The sequence below is a fragment of the Manduca sexta genome, chromosome 11 (assembly GCF_014839805.1).
Source record: "Manduca sexta isolate Smith_Timp_Sample1 chromosome 11, JHU_Msex_v1.0, whole genome shotgun sequence".
Taxonomy (NCBI): domain Eukaryota; kingdom Metazoa; phylum Arthropoda; class Insecta; order Lepidoptera; family Sphingidae; genus Manduca; species Manduca sexta.
In genome coordinates, this window is record NC_051125.1 from 12,193,068 (window position 1) to 12,217,547 (window position 24,480).

At 42.4% G+C, this 24,480-nt stretch overlaps 1 protein-coding gene across 11 annotated transcripts in view; it reads left to right on the plus strand.

The window, feature by feature from the left end:
* LOC115451283 (eukaryotic translation initiation factor 5) overlaps window positions 1–23,635 on the plus strand; it is a 46,514-nt gene extending 22,879 nt beyond the window's left edge. For 6 of the 11 annotated variants that reach the window (XM_037437650.1, XM_037437654.1, XM_037437658.1 and 3 more), the window contains 11 exons: window positions 13,418–13,526; window positions 14,287–14,464; window positions 14,976–15,216; window positions 15,772–15,889; window positions 16,474–16,660; window positions 17,053–17,157; window positions 17,491–17,632; window positions 18,141–18,300; window positions 18,417–18,624; window positions 20,797–20,985; window positions 21,567–23,635. In XM_037437650.1, the coding sequence (XP_037293547.1) occupies window positions 15,060–15,216; window positions 15,772–15,889; window positions 16,474–16,660; window positions 17,053–17,157; window positions 17,491–17,632; window positions 18,141–18,300; window positions 18,417–18,624; window positions 20,797–20,985; window positions 21,567–21,689 (1,389 nt within the window). In that variant the 5' untranslated portion in view covers window positions 13,418–13,526; window positions 14,287–14,464; window positions 14,976–15,059 and the 3' untranslated portion in view covers window positions 21,690–23,635. The remainder of the gene's footprint in view (window positions 1–13,417; window positions 13,527–14,286; window positions 14,465–14,975; window positions 15,217–15,771; window positions 15,890–16,473; window positions 16,661–17,052; window positions 17,158–17,490; window positions 17,633–18,140; window positions 18,301–18,416; window positions 18,625–20,796; window positions 20,986–21,566) is intronic. The other 5 variants (XM_037437651.1, XM_037437653.1, XM_037437659.1 and 2 more) reach the window with 2 other exon arrangements.
* The last annotated feature ends 845 nt before the right edge of the window (window positions 23,636–24,480 follow it).

The following is a 24,480-nucleotide window of genomic DNA, read 5'->3' on the forward strand; positions in this document are numbered from 1 at the left end:
TATAATTGTACATTTCCAGTAATATTAACAAAGTGCAATACTACCATTATCTAGAACAAAATAAATTCTAAAACCGTCTCACTTACAAAGGACAAAACAGGTCTCACAATGGCAGTTTTTATTACCTCTAAGCGCCTAGTTCCCTTCAAAAGGTGAGTCACGATCTCCGTAATCAGACTGTTGTTAAACGGCTTGTTTATACAATGATCCTTCTTACAATTTAAGTCGAAGGGTCAAGTTCGGCCGGTCGAAAATGGCCGACAGTAACGAGTTGGGACAAAACGTCCGGCCCGTCTGGGACCACAGCGTAAAAGCTGTTTACGTGGGGGCAAATGGAGTTCGCAACTGTATTAAGCGACTTGCTGATTTTGTCCCCCAATGCGACTACGTTAGTATGAGTCATAAGCGATGAGCGGTTGTGATTTTATTATGCTTCATATCTAGCTGTTACAGTATTAGTTCAGCTCATCGAAAGATACAACGTCTTTGGTCAACGGTTATTGGACTGCATTTCCCATTGATTGATCGCGGCTACACAGTGATGACAGGGCCTTTTCCTGGAAAAAATACTATTATGCATTCTTTGTAGGATTTAATAAATTATTCGTATCCATGAACGAAGTCTTTTAATGGCTATACACACATCAATCATGATTCTGAGCGTAGTATAGGAGTGATAGTGCGTGCTTAAATCATGCGCACGTGATGATTATAAACATTGATAACTTTGAAAATGTTATCGCCGATTACACAGCAGTTTTGAAATAAATTCTCACATTTAAAAATTGTTAGTACCGGTTTATTACAGTAAAGATTTGCTATTTCACATTATCCGCTTCCAAGTACTATTTAAGTTATGGCGGATTATTTGCTTTGCCGCAAAAATTTTTGCATTAACCTTGAATGTAACCGGTAGTTCTCTCAACCCTAAAAATCTTTCATTTATATCTTCCATTTTCTTTGTCTTCAAATTATAAGTTTTCTGTCCACTAGCTAGTGAAATTATTAGATACCTATCTTAAGATTATTTATTGAATCAGTATGATGAGCACTTTTTTTTCGCGGCCAATAAAAACCCCTTATCGCTACTATAATTTGGAGGATGATTAGAACGGTTATGTTGGTTTCACCGGTCCTACGGCCTAATGTCAACACTCGGGATAGCCTCATCCCAGCGAGCATTGGATCGGTCCAAAGCTCGTATACAGAGGTTAGGGACAAGGGTCCCCTACCCCTGTGTACTCTACAACGGTATATCAACCAAAACCCGCGGAGGCCTTCGGCGCATACAGGACTGTCCAAGGGTATCTTACGCGCAGAACTGTCCATAATGATGAGTACAGTACAGTTCTACTTTAAACTAAAATCTTGTTGCCGTTTATGATAAAATATTTATCATCCAAGTTATAAATCTAACCTATATCGCTCTCGGTTATTGATTGTATCACAAAAATACCTCGAACTTGCACCATCCTCGCTAAGAATTTATGTACTGTTGACCAGCCAAGGGTGAAATTTGTTCCGACCTTGCAACTCCTGCCGCAGTATGTAGTACATCGTTAGTTTTAAACGCTGTTAATTTGCGAATCGACCCCGGGGACTTTAGACGGAACCTGTGCCATTTGAGTCCTTTACGTGTTTAGTTTTGCTTATTTAACTTGCTGTGTGCCAAGCCTTTAGTTTGTCCAGTGAATTGTATTTTGAAGGTCGTATATATTCCAAAGATTTCTTCTACGTTAATATGTGAACGTGTCAAGCCGGATTGAGACCCCAGAGAACGGCTTGCTACTGTCTATTAATTTTGCTCGACGGTAGGCCCAAGATCAAATCAATCTTGCGCAGTAGATGATTTTACTTTCCCTTTGTCTCCTATAAAAACAGATTTTCAAACTGATTTATTAGTAATTGTGCATTTTTCCTAAGTAGCCAGATTTATGACCAGCGCTAACAATGATGTTACTGCGATTTACAAGAATGGCATGACCATTTCATTACTAAGTAATTCTCTTGCCCTTAATGTTTTCCATTTTATTTCCTACGAACTACGACAAAAATTATATCTGACAGAAGATATATAATACAGTCTTAAGCCACTATAAATCATGACCGTTGATGAATTTCGTTGAGATTCGCTCCGACAGCTTTCCTTTTGTACCAGAACTGAAATAGACCTTTATGAAAGTAGGATTATTCTTTACTACGTCTTTATTACGTGCGGTTGCCGATGAGGGAAATATATTCTACCCATATTTTACTTACATAAGTTAACTAGAATTCTAGCTAGTATAAGACTTCTTAGTTCGTATTATTAAGCGTCCATTTATAATAGTTATTAACAACTACGCCAGAAAAGCATTAGATTTTTCATCACTGCATTATAGACCGTTATAGATTATTACCGGAGCTAAAACCTATGATGGTTTTCATGATAATTCCGTAAGGACTAAGTATGCACCGAAGCCTCTCCAGTGCTACGCTGTTTAGCAATACGGGGAAGTGAGAAACCATATTTATCAACAGAACTGGCCAGTACTAATAAAGAGGCTTACTTGCTTTTCAAAATGATAATTGAAAACCAGTTCTTTGCAAGTCTGAAAAATTAGATTCTTTCTAAGGGCAAATAACACGTTCGCGTAATCGATTCTGAAAGCCTTAGTGGTCCAAAAAAAAGAGCACTTAAGTTTCGTTACTTGCTAAAGGTTCAATTTAAATGATTATTGTAATAAGATATCTCCAAAACGATGATTGTCTCGTAATGGTTGTATTTATTACTGTGTTCCCGATCCACCTTGGTGATAAATCACCTCGCGTTAGCCAGCATGCGTTAAAACTCAACGAGTTAAGACAATTAGATTATACTTACGAGAAATCAGTCTTGGTAGGGTGACTGACTGCTGTGTTTTATTGCATAAGCTCACAACCGAGCAGGTAGGTAACATGGTGTTTTTTAAAATAATCGTAGATTTACTGCTTGCTGTCGTAATTCGTAAGCAAACCCTAAGTAGGCACATCAGACTTTTTTCAGTTACATCTGTATTTTTGGCAATTGTTGCTCGCTTTAGTGGTGTAGAAAAAAACTTGAGAAAGGTTATATAAGTGAGAATTTGACATGAGAGATTCTGCTATATGAAGTTTACCAATGCGTACGTTTAACCCTGATAATGACAGAAGATGCCCAGCAGGTCGGCATGTAAAACGGTGATGATATTCATCGTTTAGTTGTAAGAGGATAAAAGTGCTGGCCATATTATAATGCAACGTCATTTGCCGGGCAAATGGTATCGGTCGCGTTACGGCGGAAGTCGTCTCCGATACCACTGGGATGTTTTGTGTACCGCGAACGCAAACGGCGGATGTTTGACTATGGCTGAACGGTCGTAAAGCTAACTCGGACTTATAGAATATGCAAACCTTGCCCCGCAGAAAGAGGTGTTTATGGTATAACATATTAAGTTCTTCTTGAACGTGAAAGTAAAGATGGCTTCGAACTCGCGGTCGGATTTCGTGTTTGTTACATAAGGCAAATGATATACGATATATGAAGTGACTTTTTCGCATTAATAAACTTCAAGGAACAACCTTAGTCTTAGAGACTTCTGGATCACATCATAACAAACCGAATGCAACTGAAAATTATTTTTGCAGTTTGTCGTGATATAAAATCGGTGTGACCCACATGCGCGTCATTTGAAAATCGCCGTTTATCCAATATGCATTCCGCAACGACCGCACTGGGGTCGCGATCGAATTGCGCCTGCGCACACTCGCGCCGCGCTCGTGTCGCGTTACCGCCACGCCGCGCTGCGAACGCGACTCGCATCATGCACCGATGCGATGCAAGGTGCAAAATGATAGCGATAACGATGTAAGGAGGATTGCATCGTTAGGATAGTTGATTATGCATTTCTTCTTCTAATATCGTCTGAAATTAACAAATCTTTTCATTTTATTAATCCCATCAAAACATTTTATGGATTACCTAGAGCTAAAGCTCAACGCAGCCACTGTCTATTTATCAAACTCAACCAACCTAAATTTCCTAACCACTGAAGTCGTAACGCGACAGACCTCGGTCCCGAATCCCTTAGCTGTTTCACAGCCATAGTAGACACTCCCGTGGTGTTATGGTAAAAAAATTCCGTGTCTGAGAATATTTAGATCTCCACATCATCCGCGTAAGCTCGCAACTCGTTCCAGTCTGTACGCAAACAATAAAGACATGAATGAACGGTGGGACGTTGTGATGGCCCACATAGTCGCCACGGTTTGAATGGCCCGCCTCACTCTGCGACACGTTTGCGGTCACACAGGCTGGTAAACGAGACGCTCGCTGCGGGCGTGCGGCTTGTGGCATTGTTAATGTTGGCGTATTTGGACAATTGGTGGTGTTGGATCAAAGATGATTAGGTTTGGAAATAGGGGTCTAAGGTTTGCTACTCACAATTTAGGTTTCTAGATATGAGGCTTAAATTCTCTTAAAACATATCAACAGTGCCTTTAAAGCAGATCTTAACAATGGGTTATATACAGTTACAGGACCGAAATAATCTATAATATTTAAATGAATCGCTGAATGTCTTCTAAGCGTAAATCTCGAGAGCAGCTGAACCGATTTCGCTAATTTTTTTATAATAATCCTTGAAGTACGAGGATGGTTCTTACGGAGAGAAAAATGTAAAAAATTGCCTGAAAACGTCTAAAAACAACACTTTTCTATATACCCATACAAAAGATTCGTAATAATACTTAAGTCAATTTGGACTTTAATACCATACCATAAAGTTTGTGTTAGTGGAAGGGTTCCGGGAAGGCAAAACAATTGAGTGACGTTACTATCGTGTAAATATTAAAGTCAATATTTGTCTAGGTGACCCGGTGTCCCGAATCTATACTATTATATAAAGCTGAAGAGTTTGTTTGTTTGTTTGTTTGTTTGTTTGAACGCGCTAATCTCAAGAACTACCGGTCCAAACTGAAAAAATATTTTTGCGTTGGATAGCCCTATGTTCGTGGAGTACTATAGGCTATATATCATCACGCTATACCCAATAGGAGCGGAGCAGTAATGGCTAATCTCAAGAACTACCGGTCCAAACTGAAAAATTATTTTTGCGTTGGATAGCCCTATGTTCGTGGAGTACTATAGGCTATATATCATCACGCTATACCCAATAGGAGCGGAGCAGTAATGCCTAATCTCAGGAACTGTCGGTCCGAACTGAAAAATTCTTTTTGCGTTGGATAGCCCTTTGTTTGTGGATGCTATAGGCTATATATCATCACGCTATACCCAATAGGAGCGGAGCAGTAATGGCTAATCTCAGGAACTACCGGTCCAAACTGAAAAATTCTTTTTGCGTTGGATAGCCTTTTGTTCGTGGAGTGCTATAGGCTATATATCATCACGCTATACCCAATAGGTGCAGAGCAGTAATGGCTAATCTCAGGAACTACCGGTTCGAACTAAAAAAAATCATTTTGTATTGGATAGCCCTTTGTTCGTGAAGTGCTATAGGCTATATATCATCACGCTATGACCAATAGGAGCAGAGCAGTAACGGCTAATCTCAGAAACTAGGAGTTTGAACTGAATAATTCTTTTTGTGTTGGATAGCCCTTTGTTCCTGGAATGCTATAGGCTATATATATCAACACGCTATGCCCAATAGGAGCGGAGCAGTAATCGCTAATCTCAGGAACTACCGGTTCGAACTGAAAAATATTTTTGTGTTAGATAGCCCTTTGTTCCTGGAGTGCTATAGGTTATATATCGTCACGCTATGACCAATAGGAGCGGAGCAGTAATGAAACATGATGCAAAAACGGGGACAATTTATTAGTTTTAAGAGCTTCTGTTGCGTGCGCTGCGTAAACGGTTAAAGTTATGCAACAATAATGTATGACGGGATTGTTCCTCTTAAAAGTTCTACAAAAATATATCATAAAACAAAGTCCCCCGCTGCATCGGTCTGCCCGAACGTGTTAAACTCAAAAACTACCCAACGTATTAGGATAAAATTTGGTATGGAGACAGTTTGAGACCCTGGGAAGAACATAGGCTCCCGGGAAAATATATAGCGTGACTTTTATAACAGAAAACTTTAGCCCGAAAAACTTTATAACGCGGGCGGAGCCGCGGGCAAAAGCTAGTAGCAGAATAAGTATTAAAAAAACAAAAAAATTAAAGAATCGACTGTTAGGCGGTACGAAGTTCGTCGGGTCAGCTAGTATATAATACATTATACTAGCGTCTAGTAGGACGTTTATGCAAGATGTTGCACGAATGAATTTAAAGAATCGTCAAAGTGGCGTAATATTGGAAAGGTATCTCTAGCGATGTATGGATACAGAAGGATGGACGGACGGACGGACGGACGGATCCGAGCTTGTTGTACAATATCCTGTGTTTTGTTAGCCGTCGCGTTTGTCAAGTTTCAGGATGTTGATCGTACTGATGCTTGTAAACTTCCAATTCGTGAGCATTTGGAATTTTATACAATTGGGTTTTCGTATCGATTTGACTGTCCCAGGTTGAGATTTCATTCTTTATCATGGTAATTATAAAAAAATCGAATAAGGATAAATAAGACTCCGAGACTCTTGTTTCAGTGTGAACTAAGTTAGCCCTCCACAAAGAAATTTATAAATCATTAAGGATTGCCCAACAGCGGCCATAATTCTGATGTTTTATCTAATAACTGATTGGCTGATTTCTTTATTACATTAAAAAATATGAACACAAAACCAAAACTCAGATTACATTAATCTTTGAATATGTTTCATGTTATATTTCATGTGTTTCTCTTTCTGTGGAGACCATACAAGAGTTATATATGCGAACAATTTCGGATTTTTCTCATCCTATTAAAATCTTGAATAATGGTCCAATAGCAGGTTAAAATGCGGGTTATTATCAAGTATTCGAACAATATATTGTTCCAATACGCGTTGAACTATTTTTAGTTTAGTTTATTTTATCTTTATTGCGGATTATTGTGCGTGACGTCAATGCCAGTGATATTAGTTAATTCAAGTTACAAATATTTAAACATATCGCGACAAACATGCTATGTTCACGTGACTTTGTTTTTTAACCCCAGAGCGAAAAAGAGGGGTGCTATAAGTTTAAGGTCTGTAATTGTATGTTTTGTCTGCGGCGTCATATCTTCTAAACGGATGTACCTATTTTGATGCGGTTTTTTTTTGTTTGAAAGCTGGTGTGATTCAGATGGTTGTTAACTATAATTTAAATAGATCTATTGAGGCGTTTGAAGATCATTAGTTCTTTTCGTACTTTCACATGTTCAATTGATTTGAAATTTGGTAATACTTCGGCGGTATTTCTTAGACATGGCAACCTTGAATTGATGCTGCATCTTGTAGTCTGCGGGACATCCCAACTCCTCGGCAACTTACAGCATACAAAGTGTGTTTGGGCTCATAAGAATAGTCTTAATAAGTAGGTGTTAATAAAAGGTGATTATCGCGGCCCATGGTGGAGAATATAGTAATTTAAAAGGATTGTAATAAAAAAATTACTAATTTTAAGACCAGCTATACCTACTCGAAACTTTTTTTATACGGGGCACAAAGACGTCTTGGTTATGGTGCCTCGGGTCACGACGTAAAATCATGACATACTTAAGGGTCTAAAAACGTCTTTTATAATGTAATATTTAAATCTGTTTTAATACGTTATCACAATTAGCTAAAAGATCTTACTTTCATAAGGTCAAAATACAGTTCAAATGATCTTGGATAAAGCTTCTTTAATTCTAATATATTTTGTAAGGCTCATGGTTCCCTTACCTTAATTTCGACAGGCCGCAGGTTGAGCATAGCTGCTCTAGATCAACGAACGCCGAAAATACTCTTACGATTTTATTTTTTTACATGTACACGTCGATCTGTCTGTAACGACTGGCGTTCCACCGGCTGCATCCGTGTTTAATTCGGTACTGTTGGACAGAACGCACGACGTCTATCGTCTGGACTAGACTATTATACAATAGCATCTTATAATGGTGTTAACATTTCACCATGAGCTATCTGTCAGTGGTCATGTTCAAATTTAAATTGTATCATGCACATTATAAAGTTACTTTTAATGAAATTGATTTTCGTGACTACAGATTTATTGCGAATATATTCTACTGGAAGTAATAATGATCAATGAACAACTACTGTGTAGTACAAATATTATTATTTTTGAAATAAAACAGTCATAAACAAATAGATGATTTTGAAGTAATTAGTAATAAGTAAAAATTGATTCTGACTTCGGCCAGAAAAATCTAATCACGGTGCGTTGCCGTGCGATTCACAAGTTTGCTATTTTTACAAAATGCCGGTTGGTGAAATCGCGCCGCGTTCCGCCGTCTAGAACGCTGGTCCGACGCGACATGAGAGTTAAGAAAGTAGTCGTCGGGTCGGGTGGGATTCTCTGGGAGTGTTGTGAGTAGATATAACCGCGAGACATGGTTTATTCATAAGCTAGTGACCGATGTGAGGTTTGCGAGCATATTGCCATATTAGGAACAAATTGCAATCCCTGGCAAATCGTCTGATTTTACCAAAATTTGCATTTACTTTTTAACTGATAGTTGCACCTACCGCAGCATTACGATTTATGTCCTGCTACTAGATCAATGAAACTAAATAGTCTGTTCATGACGTAGGGTAAGCAGCATTGCAATTTGCGAATTCACACCGTGTGATAGACGGCGAGACGTACGCTAGTCGCTTTGCAGGAATTACTATCAGGTAGTTCACTTTTAAAATAATTTGACTGTCGTTTCTGGGGAAGGAACCCAAGATTTGTCTTCTTATAGACTCTTAATAACACTACAAGGGTAGAACAATGAGGCAATGTGGTGTAATCGGAACCCTCGGCCGATGCAGCCTTTATCAAGAGGTCACTTAACATATTAACCCCGATTTTCAAACCTCTACATAGAGACGGAACAAAACTTATGTGGTTTATTCTTATAACAATTCGCTGGGGTGGTTTTAAGTGATATTTTATATATACTGTATAGTATTTCATAAGCTCCAACACAAGAAAAGATTTTAGAGAGGTCTTTGTCAAATTTAAGTTACGATTGCGATCCTAGCTTACTTTGGATATTATTAAACAATAACCTTTAATATAATGTAATATTATATAACTTTGCCAGTTTAAATTGTGAGATAACCGTCTACAATCCATTGTCAGATGACCAGCCGATTTCGATTCATGTCACACTGACAACAGCTTCAGCGCCGCGAGTGCCTCCACGCCGGCAAAGTTGCATGTATCCTAGAGTAATGCGGCAACACATGCTGAGCTATAAACATGTGTCGAAGGGACGCATTGTTATCAAACGTAGTCCGGAAAGACTACGCCGCGGGCCACCCGTTTAACAAGACCCAGGCCGCAATGCGCAACGGCGCAGTCCGCGACGTACGTCCGCGAGTCAATATTACTAACCGCATCCATGTACTGTTTTGGCAACAATAAAAGATGAACACGTGACGCTCGACGTGTTTGGCAATGTTGCACAACAATGTCCAATGTTGTGAGTCATATGAGGTGACGCACGTTGAATTTGTATTGATGGTGTTGCTGTGTGTAGTTGGGTCTATATGAAGAGATATTTAACAGGCTACGTTGACTAATAATTTTCTGTCCGAAAGAGTGCAATTTTAATAATATTTCACTAAATACAAAGAATCTATGTATATTCTCCTTCTGTTTATAAAAAACCCGATACCAACCCTCTAAAGAAGATATTAAACATTTTGTCAGTATGTCAGATATTATTTAATCCGCCGAATCGATAACGTCTTTATCATACATCTAACCGTGTGTATCACATGCAGTTAAACCCACGTTTCGGATAACTGGTATTATCATCAGTTACTTAATATCACTTATATATTGGGATAATTTAAGGTTTATAAGATTAGATCAAAATTTAGGAGGAAAAACATTACAATTGCTTGATTTTGCAAATGTTGTTTTAATAGATTGGCTGTATTGGTAAGAATTGTAAATAAAAAAATAGAACGATCGATTTACATTTCTAAATGCGTAGGACAGACGTTTTCAGCCCAATTTTCATTTAAATTTGAGTATTTCATTGCAGTATGAGTTTATAGCTAGTTTTTGCCATTTACATGTGGGTTAAATGTCAAGAATAGGGCGCGGAATGGGAGGGAGAGGAGAGGGGTGCCTGGTGTTGCACCACCACCGACCGTGTCTGCATTCTTACCGCATCACTACACTTGAGGATGGCGGACCGGTCACGCGCGGAACCGATTCCGGATCGACTTGCATGCAAATCTTAAAGCAAGGGTTAGATCAGCAAGAAAACTAGCAGAAGTTGACCGCCGCCAGCGATTTTTACTGTGTAAACAACACTAGTTGTCTTCTGCAAATTTTATAGCTTGCAGGACTAGCGGCAAGTTCCTTGTGTATAGAATTATTTCTCCTAGTGTTCACATATCTGGAAGTTTTTGCTCAATATTTTTACCGAGTTTATAGTGTGAAAATTGGGAACGAAATAATATGTACATGAATCTTCAATTACATCATGAAACTTGAAAACTAATGCTTATTGTTCTCAGGCATTGGAGCTTCGTGATTAACAGAGTTACGGCAATAATGTATCTGCTCTATTGCACCAATATTACACTACGAATTAACTGATTCGCACTGTAAACATAATAATAATTTTAAAGCAGACAGTATCTCTTGAGTGTATACGGTCTTAATTTCAAAGTTACTTAAATCAGACGAGAATTGGCAGTAACTTCATGCATTTAACAAAACCATACTAACGTAAATACAGCTGGAGCAATGATTTCGTGTAGATGCCTTTTTGGCCGACGGTGTCAATTAGACTACGTAAGGTCATTAGTGTAAAGCTCTTTATAATCTGCCCTTAATGTATTTCCACATCCAACTAAGCCTTGATCTATACTCCTGTCTCAGTGCAGATATCAGACGCACCTCCGGCCATCGTATTGTGTAAGATCAAGGTTCCGTGCGGTTATCGCTTCGGTATCTAATTACCCGTGTAACTATAAACAATAACTTCACATGGCTATTTATATGACGTGAAGTAAGTGTAATTTAGTTTTAGGTGCAGTGTTCCAGGCCGTTTGATTCAAGTTTTCAGAATCAATGAAATACACGCGATTTTGTTGATATTGTGACGGGCTCAGCTCCTGCTGGCTACGTTATGTTACAGCGTATCGTGTACACAATTTATACACCTTTACCTGTACTTAAGGGATATAGATGTGACATATTACGTTCTATATTAATTTTACTCAATTTAAGTATAGGCTAGCAAGTCCTTGCAGAACTATAGTGCGCAAAAACTTTCATATACGTTTACACTAGTGTGAATATTTCAATAATTTTATACAAATTCGAACTTCTTGCAAGACATGTCTAGAAGTCAGATTGTCGTGTACCTATACACGGTAGAACTCAATTGTCAACTTCACAATAATTTTTCTTGATAAACTATACCCCGTTTATTGAAATGGAGGATGAACATGTGTTGAGAGTTGAGACGTGTTGATGGTTTTAGACTTTATTATACTACACTCTAGCGGCGATAGCCTAGTTGGGTGTGGAACGGACTGCCGAGACGGATGTCCGCAGGTTCAAATCCCAAGGGCACTCACCTCTGACTTTTCTAAAAAATCATGTGTGTATTTTTTGTGAATTTATCGTTCGCTTTAACGGTGAAGGAAAACATCGTGAGGAAACCTGCAAATCCGAGAAGTTCTCTATAGGAATTTCGAAGGTGTGTGAAGTCTACTAATCCGCACTAGGCCAGCGTGGTGGACTAAGGCCTAATCCCTCTTAGTAGTAGAGGAGGCCCTTGCTCAGCAGTGGGCAAGTATATAATACAGGGCTGATATTATTATACTACACTCATTATACAAACTTAATACTATACATGACATACATACAAGAAAAAAGGTACACAATGTCAAGAAAGGTAGGTTTTCTCCAAAGAAAACTCGAGAGAGCACAAAGCGCGTCGAATCGCACATGATTGGCGGTCGATATCGGCGCCCGCGACCGCTCAGATTTCAATAACATTTCATATCACCGCGGTGCTAACGCAAGCACATAAAATGTATACGAGCGACCCGATCCGGACGAGGTGCGTTCACACTGCACGGCACAGGCTCGATACGATATTAAAAAAGGTATAAAGATAGTGAGAAAGTTTTTTTTGAAGTGTCACCATTCGGAGACAATCCGAGCCTTAGTAGCTGCTGTACCTACGGAACCTACCCAGTAACTCACCGGTTCTATGATTCAGTACTTTTTAGTTTAATATTTCCCGTTCAAAGGGGCAAATTAGCTATATAGGTAATTTTGTAGGTATTCGTCTCGAAAAATGTTTCACAATCGGTTATAACTCGAAAACTAGAGGCCGCTCTGTAACCAAGTTACATTTCTACAATCGTAAACGCTAACTGTGTGTGTGTGACAATGACATATCCTAGCGATAGTCTTAGCGATACAGTAAGTATGTCATTCCATACATTTTTTGTGTTTTCTATCAGCATTTACTATTGTAGAAACGTATTTTATCTAAGGGGCATAACTATAGTAGCATACAATACGCAAGCCAGCCAAACTGCAAACGCACACAGTTGAACGCGCATGCGCGTATGTGCGCGTCTACCGGCGACATTGCGCCGCGCGAAGGTCTCTTATATTCGTGTCGCGGCTTGTTATTGTTTTGTACGTAATACATAATACGTGTCCGTTCTAACCTATGTAGTATCGAAACTGCGATATGTGACTGGTTTATTGATATTTGGTAAGAATTTTGGTGAATGGTTTTTAAGTTAAAAAAATGCGTTACTGAAAATGTTAACTTTGAATTTTTTTTTTGGTACTACCTACAAAATATGCTTCGTGAGATAAAATGCGGTCTGTTACTTACCAGATTATAATTACATACGAGTATAATTACTAATGTTTGTTTACATGGTTGGAAAGTTACATAGAAACACACTTGCATATTATGAATTTTACGACATGCAGACCAATAATAAATAATTACACAACTCGTGACACGTTGACTAAATTTTAGCTTAGTTTAATGTTTATGAACAAAGCGGTGATACTTAATGAATTGACACCAAGAAATGAGGCTTATAATTATATTGGGAAGCTTAGGTCATAAAGAGCGGGAAAAGCTCGTCTTAGTTGTTTCGTAATTACAATTATAACATTATAATGTCTTTCAAATAAAGACACCAGTTACTAAGACTCTATTTCTAGTGGCAGAGATGGACTTCACGGCTCCTATTTCGACGGGTTTCCTCAAAAGACCTAGTAACTTCTTCAAGTATATATATAGCAGTATAGTAACGGTACCGTTCTGTATTGTTACAGAGACATCAGTACAGTGCGCGGAGAGTAGTCGGTGTGTCGCCACAAGAACAGCGGCCGGCAGCCGTCGAGCGTGCATGACGCTTCACACAACCAGGAATACTGCGCGCAGGTACCACAGCCACCACCAACAACTCGTCACGGCAATAGTGCCTAGGGTTACGATTATCGGTCTGGGTTATAAACTATAATAGGTTTTGACCAGGCTGCAGATTATCACAAGCGGTTTGAGAGTACTATCAAAGACAAAGGCCGTATAGATCTGATGAGGCTACAAACTTAGAGCAGCAAAAAGAATTTAATAGTGTATTTTCTTGTTACTTGACCTTACTGTATCTTCAAACTAACGAGTGAGACTGCGTCCATCCAGAAAATTTTACCAGCCTGTGTTTAGGGCGTTCATTGGGTGAAACTGAAATAAGCCGCTACGGTGCAAAACCATGCATAGACAGATACAAAATCAGGTCCATTTTGGATATAGAATCTGTACACTAAGCTAAGCAACGCTAAGACGCTCCGTAGGCTGCTCTTGAGGATTTGTTTGTACTTGTATATGGGCGGTCGGTTGGAATGCAGATCCGCACGTGGTGCGGGAGCGCGAGCACTAGGGGTCAGCGTGGATGAACCGAGTGGCGACATAATAATATTGACGAAATCCATGAAAATGAAACTCAACCTTATGTGCATTAATGTACGGCTGATAGTATGCCTATAACAAAATACTCAACGGTGTATGTTTATTTTGTTATGCTAAAATCATCCGTATGTTAATCAACCATAAGGTTAATGGATATAGTCTGCCCCAACTCGGTCAGCCCGCGCCGGCCCCAAAGGACGCGGCCGAGCCCTCACCACCGGCGGTCTGTTCGCAGAACATCAAAATTTTGCAGTAACAGGCATCGGAAGCTGCTGCCGCTGCGGCAGACGTGACTGGCGCGCGTCGCGGGAGCCCGCGCTCTCCGCCCCCGCCCCCCGCCCCACCCGCTGCTCGGCTGCTCGGCCGCTCCGCCGCCACCGACGCGACACCACGAGACGCTTCTCAACTAACTGGTCAGTCAGTCTACTGTACCTTTTTGTCGAGTCCAGCAAGTCGCTAGCCTGATGATAAGCGCCACGGTTATCCCTTAACAGAATCATATTAACCCGTCATGACTTGTCAAAATTTTATTTTCAAATATGTACAGGTAACTGAATGTTTGCCGCCAAACATTGACAGCTACGCGTGTGACGGAAAAATAACCTTATTATGTAGTATATAAGGTTATAATCCCGTGACACACGCAAATGTCATGTAGCTGTCTTGGCTCGCCGAGAGACCAAGAGTTAAGAACTAGGGATTTCATAACTTTCCAGGGTTTTAGTGTTCTCGTCACCCTGACATTACATTCTACTTTGTTTTTAATAATGTTCAAACTATAATACAATAGTACTTGTACACTTGTAGACAGATCTGTGGTATTTATCCAGGAGGACTTAACACCTACTACGGACCATCTAGCATATTAAAACAGCAAGAAAATCTTGACACGCCATACTCATAAATTTCTTTTTCAATTTCCAGATCCAGTGTAAAAATCAAAACGTCACCCCCAAACCAAGTAGAATATAATATTTAAGAAGAGTAGTTGTACAATAATCGGTCAAGATGGGGTCGGTGAACGTGAACAGGAACGTGTCGGACGCGTTCTACCGGTACAAGATGCCGCGGATATGCGCTAAGGTGGAGGGCAAAGGCAACGGCATCAAGACCGTCATCGTCAACATGGTGGAAGTGGCCAAGGCGCTCGGCAGGCCAGCCACTTGTGAGTATTTATTATTGTCTATCCAGCGCCTGATGGATGGGATATAGCAGCATTTAGATAAATTTCTATCGCTGAATAAATCTCTCTCTTTCTCTCTCTCTTTCTCGTTCTCTTTCTCTCTCTTCTCTCTCTCTCTCTCTCTCTCTCTCTCTTTCTTTCTCTCTGCTGGATGATACTGGTTTTTTCAGAAATGTAAGTTATTGAATATAGCTATCGGTGTTGCCACATGTGTGGGGAATTATACTTTGCACTACCCATCCTGGGTAAATACTTGCTTTGACATTGTTTTCTTTTCGAAATTGTGCAGTCTGATCTAGATAAACAACGCAATTTGGATACATTGATGATCTTAAAATAAAAATGAGTTGGGCTAAGATTTATTGATTCGTAGCAAACTGATCGTATGTAGTCTACCTACAAAGCTGTCTAATTCCTTTGGTTTTCTGTGACGCTGTCTTGTCGAGCTGGTACATCCATATTGAAGACGAATGGCACACGACAGCATCTGCATCACAAGTACCTCTGGTACTCAATAAGAACGAATCCCGATTCCAGACCCGACGAAGTACTTCGGCTGCGAGCTCGGCGCTCAGACGCAGTTCGACTTCAAGAACGAGCGGTTCATCGTCAACGGCAGCCACGACTCGGCCAAGCTGCAGGACCTGCTGGACGGGTGAGTACCACAAATGGGTTTACAATACTTATGTTATCGACTTTCGAAGGTAAACTTTTCTAATAGATATTAGCCAAATTAAAAGAGGCAGAAAGGTTCTTTCATTAAGATATAGTGTAGGATGCCTCAATTTATTTATTTATTTATTATTTATTTATTTATTTCAATTAGAACGGATAAACCAATTACACTAATTAAGTTAATAATAACAATATATAACTATAGTAAAAAATGAAACAGATAATAACTACATGAAATATGCGGTATCATGAGTTAATTTCACAATAATGCAAACATTCATACTGGATCACGTTCCAATCAGCCGAAAAAACGTTAGAAGAAAAAACGTTAAAAAGACTAGGTGCGGTGGCCTCATACATAAAATGAATGGCAGCAGTTGGAGAAACAAGAATCTAAGATCAGTCTCAATAGAGTGCTTTGCAAACGGCCTATCTTACAGTAGAGTGATATAGTTTGATAATGATGGGCATCAGTGAAAAATAGTCCATTGTTAAGAGTCTAATCTGTTGAAACGTCATTTCTGCACTAACCAGTAAACTGAAGTGAGTGTCGTGATGCTGCAGGTTCATCCGCAAGTTCGTGCTGTGCCCGGAGTGCGATAACCCCGAGACGGAGCTGATTGTGTCCACCAAGCGGAACACTATTTCGCAGGGCTGCAAGGCTTGCGGGTACCACGGCCAGCTCGACTTCAACCACAAACTCAACACCTTCATACTGAAGAACCCGCCCGCCGCTGACCCTGCTGTCCAGGTGGGTGAAGAAATCTCTTCCACTGCTGGTTACCAGATTTTGTTATGAAGATCTTTTTGACCAACTTGTAGTGTATATGACTTATGCTGTAACATATCCTGGTTTCCATAGTTGCTAATCAGAGTTTTCTAACGTAATTTGCCAGCTGGTCCTAAAAACAAAGCCAAATCAATTCTATATAAAGAATTGTGTAAAATGTATATTGCACCTGCCTCATATGATTCATGTAAGGGCATGGTCAAACTGAATATATTCCATCCTGGCAAATTGATAAGCCTTCAGCCAGTATACTACTTGAACAAACACTACACTACTGACTACATTAAAATTTTAGATCTATATGTGTGTACTGTGTATTAACTACAACCAGTAACTTATGTTGACACGTGCAGGGTTCTTCTCTGACGGAGGGCAACCGCGGCAAGAGGTCGAAGCGCTCCGGCCCCGGCGCCAACGCGAACGGCAACCACGATGGACAGGAGAATGACGCCAAGAACGTATGTGTAACACCCTCTACAGCTCTATTCCTATGCCACAGATTCATGACACACAAGATGTTGCTTGTGGCATCATCAGCATAGAATGCCTTTCCCAGAACAAACATCCCTTAGCCATGGTAACTATCCATAGTGCCATTACGTAACACGCAAGCGCCATCTACATAAAAATATGAAATATTTCCCACCGGAGCAATTTAACGAGATAGAGTAGCCTATATGTTAATCTGGCAAGGTGTAACCTAAGTCGGCTTGCCATTTGATTACTTCACACACGAAAGTTACTTGATCATGTCCATTTATTAACTGGTTTTTATTAAACATGTGTTGCAGGAGAGTGACGTTCCGATCACTCCGACGACGCCGGTGCCCAAGAGTAGCAAGAAGGACAAGGAGAAGTCTAAACATCACGAGGAGGATGATGACGGCTGGACGGTGGACGTCAGCGAGGAGGCGGTGCGGGCTCGCATGCAGGGTAATGTCTATGCACACGCACATCACGCCTTCATAACCGAAACTGTAGGGAAAGTTGCATTCAGGCATTTTGCCGAACATTTTCGTTCCCATGATGTGATTAGGGGTGAGCCTCTCACCATCAGGAGCATAAATTATAGACTCCGAGTTACTGAGTAGTAAAACCAGAAACTGACATCACTAACCGATTCGGGATTTGAACCGATCGTAGAGCGGTATCGTACTGCGCACAAGATACAACCGCGCCACTGAGGTAGTGTCATTGTGGACAACTAGTGTAGAGTTTGAGTTGGTTCGGGCAACGGTTTCGCTGTATTATTGTCAAAGTAGTGAAAGCCCGAAATAAGACTATATTTTTATACATATGCGGTTAAATATAAATAGATCTCTCCATTAAAACACAAGGAGCATGTTGTGCAATCAGATTAATTAAAATTTTCATGTCGGCGGCTATCTTTACTTTGTGTATTTTTTTATTTGTAATCAGTTGTAATTGTCATGGTTTACAGATTTGACGGAGGGTGTGAAGAGCATGACGGTGTCCGAGGACAACGAGAAGAATGAGAAGCAGCGCATGGACCTGTTCTATGACTTCTTGAAGCAGCGCGCCAGCAATGGAGACCTCTCCAGCGGCAAGGCCATCAACGAGATCTTGCACGAGGCTGAGAGGTGACTGCGATTATATGCACTGATTATTTATCTTGCATTCGTTGAGCTTGAATTTTACTGTTGGGTGAAACAGATAACGAAGTGTAGCACGGTGGTAATGTGTCGTGGCGTTGCAGGCTGGAGGTGAAGTCGAAGGCGCCGCTGGTGATATTCGAGGTGCTGGTGCGCGGGTCGGCGCTGGCGGGCGACGTGCGGCGCCACCGCGCGCTGCTGCTGCGCTTCACCCGCGGCGACTCGCGCGCGCAGCGCAGCGCCCTGCACGCGCTCACCGCGCTCTGCGGGCACCACGCCACGCTGCTGCCCAAGGTGCCCGCCATACTCAAGGTACGGCACCACGATACACACGATACACACGCCTCACACTCACACCCGCGGTGACTGCGCGCGCAGCGCAGTGCTTCCTGCACGCGCTCACTGCGCTCTGCGGGCACCACGCCACGCTGCTGCCCAAGGTGCCCGCCATACTCAAGGTACGGCACCACGATACACACGATACACACGATACACACGCCTCACACTCACACCCGCGGCGACTCGCGCGCGCAGCGCAGCGCCCTGCACGCGCTCACCGCGCTCTGCGGGCACCACGCCACGCTGCTGCCTTGCTGGGTGCCCGCCATACTCAAGGTACGGCACCACGATACACACGATACACACGATACACACGCCTCACACTCACACCCGCGGTGACTCGCGCGCGCAGCGTAGCGCCCTGCACGCGCTCACCGCGCTCTGCGGGCACCACGCCACGCTGCTGCCCAAGGTGCCCGCCATACTCAAGGTACGGCACCACGATACACACGATACACACGCCTCACACTCACACCCGCGGCGACTCGCGCGCGCAGCGCAGCGCCCTGCACGCGCTCACCGCGCTCTGCGGGCACCACGCCACGCTGCTGCCCAAGGTGCCCGCCATACTCAAGGTACGGCACCACGATACACACGATACACACGATACACACGCCTCACACTCACACCCGCGGCGACTCGCGCGCGCAGCGCAGCGCCCTGCACGCGCTCACCGCGCTCTGCGGGCACCACGCCACGCTGCTGCCCAAGGTGCCCGCCATACTCAAGGTACGGCACCACGATACACACGATACACACGATACACACGCCTCACACTCACACCCGCGGCGACTCGCGCGCGCAGCGTAGTGCTCTGCACGCGCTTCACTGCGCTCTGCGGGCACCACGCCACGCTGCTGCCCAAGGTGCCCGCCATACTCAAGGTACGGCACCACGATACACACGATACACACGCCTCACACTCACACCCGCGGCGACTCGCGCGCGCAGCGCAGCGCCCTGCACGCGCTCACCGCGCTCTGCGGGCACCACGCCACGCTGCTGCCCAAGGTGCCCGCCATACTCAAGGTACGGCACCACGATACACACGATACACACGCCTCACACTCACACCCGCGGCGACTCGCGCGCGCAGCGTAGTGCGCCCTGCACGCGCTCACCGCGCTCTGCCGGGCACCACGCCACGCTGCTGCCCAAGGTGCCCGCCATACTCAAGGTACGGCACCACGATACACACGATACACACGCCTCACACTCACACCCGTGGCGACTCTGCGCGCGCAGCGTAGTGCTCCTGCACGCGCTCACTGCGCTCTGCGGGCACCACGCCACGCTGCTGCCCAAGGTGCCCGCCATACTCAAGGTACGGCACCACGATACACACGATACACACGCCTCACACTCACACCCGCGGCGATTGCGCGCGCAGCGCAGCGCCCTGCACGCGCTTCTCACTGCGCTCTGCGGGCACCACGCCACGCTGCTGCCCAAGGTGCCCGCCATACTCAAGGTACGGCACCACGATACACACGATACACACGCCTCACACTCACACCCGCGGCGACTCGCGCGCGCAGCGTAGTGCTCCTGCACGCGCTCTGCGCTCTGCGGGCACCACGCCACGCTGCTGCCCAAGGTGCCCGCCATACTCAAGGTACGGCACCACGATACACACGATACACACGCCTCACACTCACACCCGCCCCGACTCGCGCGCGCAGCGCAGCGCCCTGCACGCGCTCACCGCGCTCTGCGGGCACCACGCCACGCTGCTGCCCAAGGTGCCCGCCATACTCAAGGTACGGCACCACGATACACACGATACACACGCCTCACACTCACACCCGCGGCGACTCGCGCGCGCAGCGCAGCGCCCTGCACGCGCTCACCGCGCTCTGCGGGCACCACGCCACGCTGCTGCCCAAGGTGCCCGCCATACTCAAGGTACGGCACCGCGATACACACGATACACACAAACCTATCAAACAACCTGATAAAGACGCCAAATGCCACTAATCACGATTCCTATAAACATTACCTGGTTTAAACAAAACATCCAAACATTACAAAATATGGCGCTAATGCTACCCCTACGTAGTTATTAAAATGTTGTGCTTTAATAACTACTTGCTTAGTGCTCACGTTGTGATAATTTACTTAACTACGTTTCGTCGTTAATTACAGTTGCTGTACGACGAGGACATTGTGGAAGAAAAGGCGATCCTGGAATGGGCCGCGAAGCCTTCACGTAAATTCGCGTCGAAGGAAGTGGTGGCAGACGTACGCCGGCGCGCGCAGCCGTTCCTCGACTGGCTGCAGGAGGCCGAGGAGGACGACAGCGATGACGACCACGATTCCGCAGAGGACATTGAGGTTAGTGTAGTGGACGGGACTAGGGGCTTAGCTACGAAAATAGGATTATCATGACACGGCACGCCGAATCTACGCATGCTCATTGGCGAGTCGCTGCCCCGCATAGCGCATGTTTTGCTATTTTTGTGGCAACACGTGGCGTGCTTCATACTGCAAGTGGCCCTCAATAAGGAATTATTAGAGATCATGGGAGGCAAAAATGCATGGATCAAATGAAGGAAACTAACCAGCCGTGGTGCTCGGTTCAGGTCGCAATCCGGGGAAGCGGTTATCGTTAAAGTATACAATGTTTGCTCTTCGTCCACTTGTCCTTATCGCATTTTAATGTAGAGTTGGTGAGACATACATTTCAAGCATGTCACGAAATCGATTCAACTTAGTTTTTACGACGAGTCGCCTGCATGGCGTATATCACCTTTAAATGATCCAGTTCCAGGCATGTCATTGAAAAAACCACGCAAAATGTTTGTTCTGGCATTACAGGACAAATACAGAATCTCCCGGTCTTATGTCAAATATCATTACCTGTCCAGTTAGAGTGAATGTATCTGAGTACAGTGTGGTGTCCGTTGTGTTTGCAGATCGAGTACGACGACCGCGCGACGGTGAGCCCCATCAAGGCGGTGAGCGTGGCGCCCGCGCCCGCCGCCAAGAGCCGCGCCGACGACGACGACGCGGACGACGTCGACATCGACGCCATCTAGGCACCAACACCAACACCACACAGCACGCTCCCACACACACACAATGTATACCCACACACACATAATGGGCCGTAGTTTATATTTTGTTGCGATCGCCGCGCGGTTTTGTCTAGAAAAATTGCTTGGTTTGAAATTATTACTGCTAAGTAACGCAAATTCGACAACCAGAATTTAAAATCTGTTGCTTGCATCACAATGAGATAAAACAAGTGTTGTAGTTAGTATCAAACCTATAGGAATTTAAGTTAAATAATAATATGACAAAACTGCTGAACAGCAGATGTAACGCTAAACATTAATTAAACTACGGTCTTGCTTACACGCAACAAAACGCTAGCAATAACAGACACAATATTTTTGGTGTTTCCCTTCTATTTGATTTCCTCCTGTAAATATTTCGTATTTATATTGTGGCAGCTTCGAGATAGAACTATGTAATTGCAAAATGATATACCTGTTGCAATTATATTGCGGATAGACGGTCGTTAATAATAAAGTCGAATACAAGTGCACACTGAAATAAGCGCAAATAAGTTGCTAATTTCAAAATCACCCCATATTTTGCGCAGTCGCATTTGGATCGATGGGATAAAATTACAAATACACTTATCTACGTTTTCGAATTGTGCTTCGGTTGCAGTTTGACTATCCGTCGACCGTAGATTCCTATAAATTTGTCTTGACATCTCCATGCTTATTCTACTTGACTTCCACTATGATTACTCAAATATCAAAACTTATTGGACGTATTCCAAAGTGAAACACCAATAATTTTGCGTTATAAATCGAGTACTTTATAAATACTCTCTGTTCTAGGATTCGTTCGGGAATAGAAACAAAAAGCTCCTTTTCTGTCGAGTGTTGAACATTCCTATCGTATCCTATTTACTTATTGTAACCGATACCCGATCATAACAAGGGAGAGTGCAACTTGACCTACGTTGTTTGCAATGTATAAATATTTAACGAAACGAGCCGTTTGTTACAACAGACGCGTGTCTGTCAACTTGTTCGAGTTCAGACCACGTTCTCGCATCTGACAAAACAACAAAAATCAACTCGACACGCAAACGACTCATTTCGCGAGGATAATGCGTCGGCTAAACACTCGAAAGCGATCGGGTGCATCGATTAAAATTATATATACAGCGGTTAGCGTAATCCAACTATTTCCCATTAACGTAAAGTTTTCTCTAATGCTTGTATACATAGGCTGTCTATAGACGCTGCGATTTCTTTTATTCAACAGCTATATGTTCCTATATGTATAGACTTTTTTTTATTTTTAAATTATTCTTAATCAGATTTATTTGGTATACATTTTATTCGCACTGAAGCATCGTGGCTCGGGATCTCAAACTTGATAAAGTCACAAATGCGCGGGCTTTGACAGCAATACCATGAAATTTAACTGGAACTATAGAAATATGTGTTTTGTACGGCATATTTAATGTAAAATTTGGGAGGGACGCGCGACACTAACGGTAGAAACAACGACAATGAAGTCAATAGAAAGAAATAAAATTCATAATTTCTATTTATATAAAATCGGTATTTGTACATCAACTTGGTGTCGTTATGCAAAAATAATCATTATAATAATGAAACGTCATGTGCTCCAACGTGGTGGTATAGCAATTAGCTAAACTATTCCTTTGTATGTAGATGTACATTAACAAGTTTATTGAAATAAATCCGTTTACTGGTTGACAGACAAATGTATTTGGTGTATAGCATGCTGAAATCTATCTCCAAAAGACTGGTTTAGTTAATTCTATAGTAGAATGTGGCGAGTCGCGCGTCCGCTCTTTTATATGTATGTACTTTCTTAGGCTAGTGGACGGACCGACGTCTCCTCTATCAACTATTATTAAATAGATTACTTTGAAATTGCCACCTGACAATTTATTAGATTTGTTTTGTATTCAATACATTTTGGATTCTGATTTGTGCTGTTTTATACATAAAAAGAAAAGAAAATAAAGATAATTATATAAACCTATTACGCTGCAAATGAGAACCCTCATTCGGTTCCCTGCTGCAATAGCAGCCTCACTGATATTTCATATACAATCCACCACAAAAGTAGCTGAAAAATTCAAACCTTTGAATCACCAAGTAAGTTAAGTAAACCACTTTTATTATAAGAAGTGTGTAAAGTTAACTACTTTTATTTTCTTTTAGTGAAAAATATTAACATCGATATAGGCCTATAATCTATATATATAAAAGAAAGTGGTGTTAGTTACACTATTTATAACTCAAGAACGGATGAACCGATTTGGCTGAAAATTGGTGAAGAGGTAGCTTAGAACCAGGAGACGGACATAGGATACTTTTTATCCCGTTCCCATGGGAACGTGGTACAAGAAAGCAAAATTTGGTATGGGGATAGTATAAGACCCTGGAAAGGTTATAGGCTACTATCCCGGGAAAATATATACTGGGACTTTTATCCCGGAAAACTCCTTCACGCGGGCGAAGCCGCGAACAAAACCTAGTATTTACTAAAACGTGATTATATTCTCTTTGATATGTATTACCTACTAGATCTGGCGTTCCGAACACTGTTTAACTCAACTGTACTGCAATCCGTCCACGTGACTTCAGTATGGTTTTAAAATTGACAGCGCATGGTAATGTACGCAGCGCCGCTCATATAAGAAGACTAAGTTTAAACCTGGTTGTGAATAAAAGTTATATATAAATAAATATTCATTTATTAAGTTTAAAAGAAACTACAAGGGTTGTGGTTTGTCGATTTTATTTAATTACTGTATTTACAAAACAA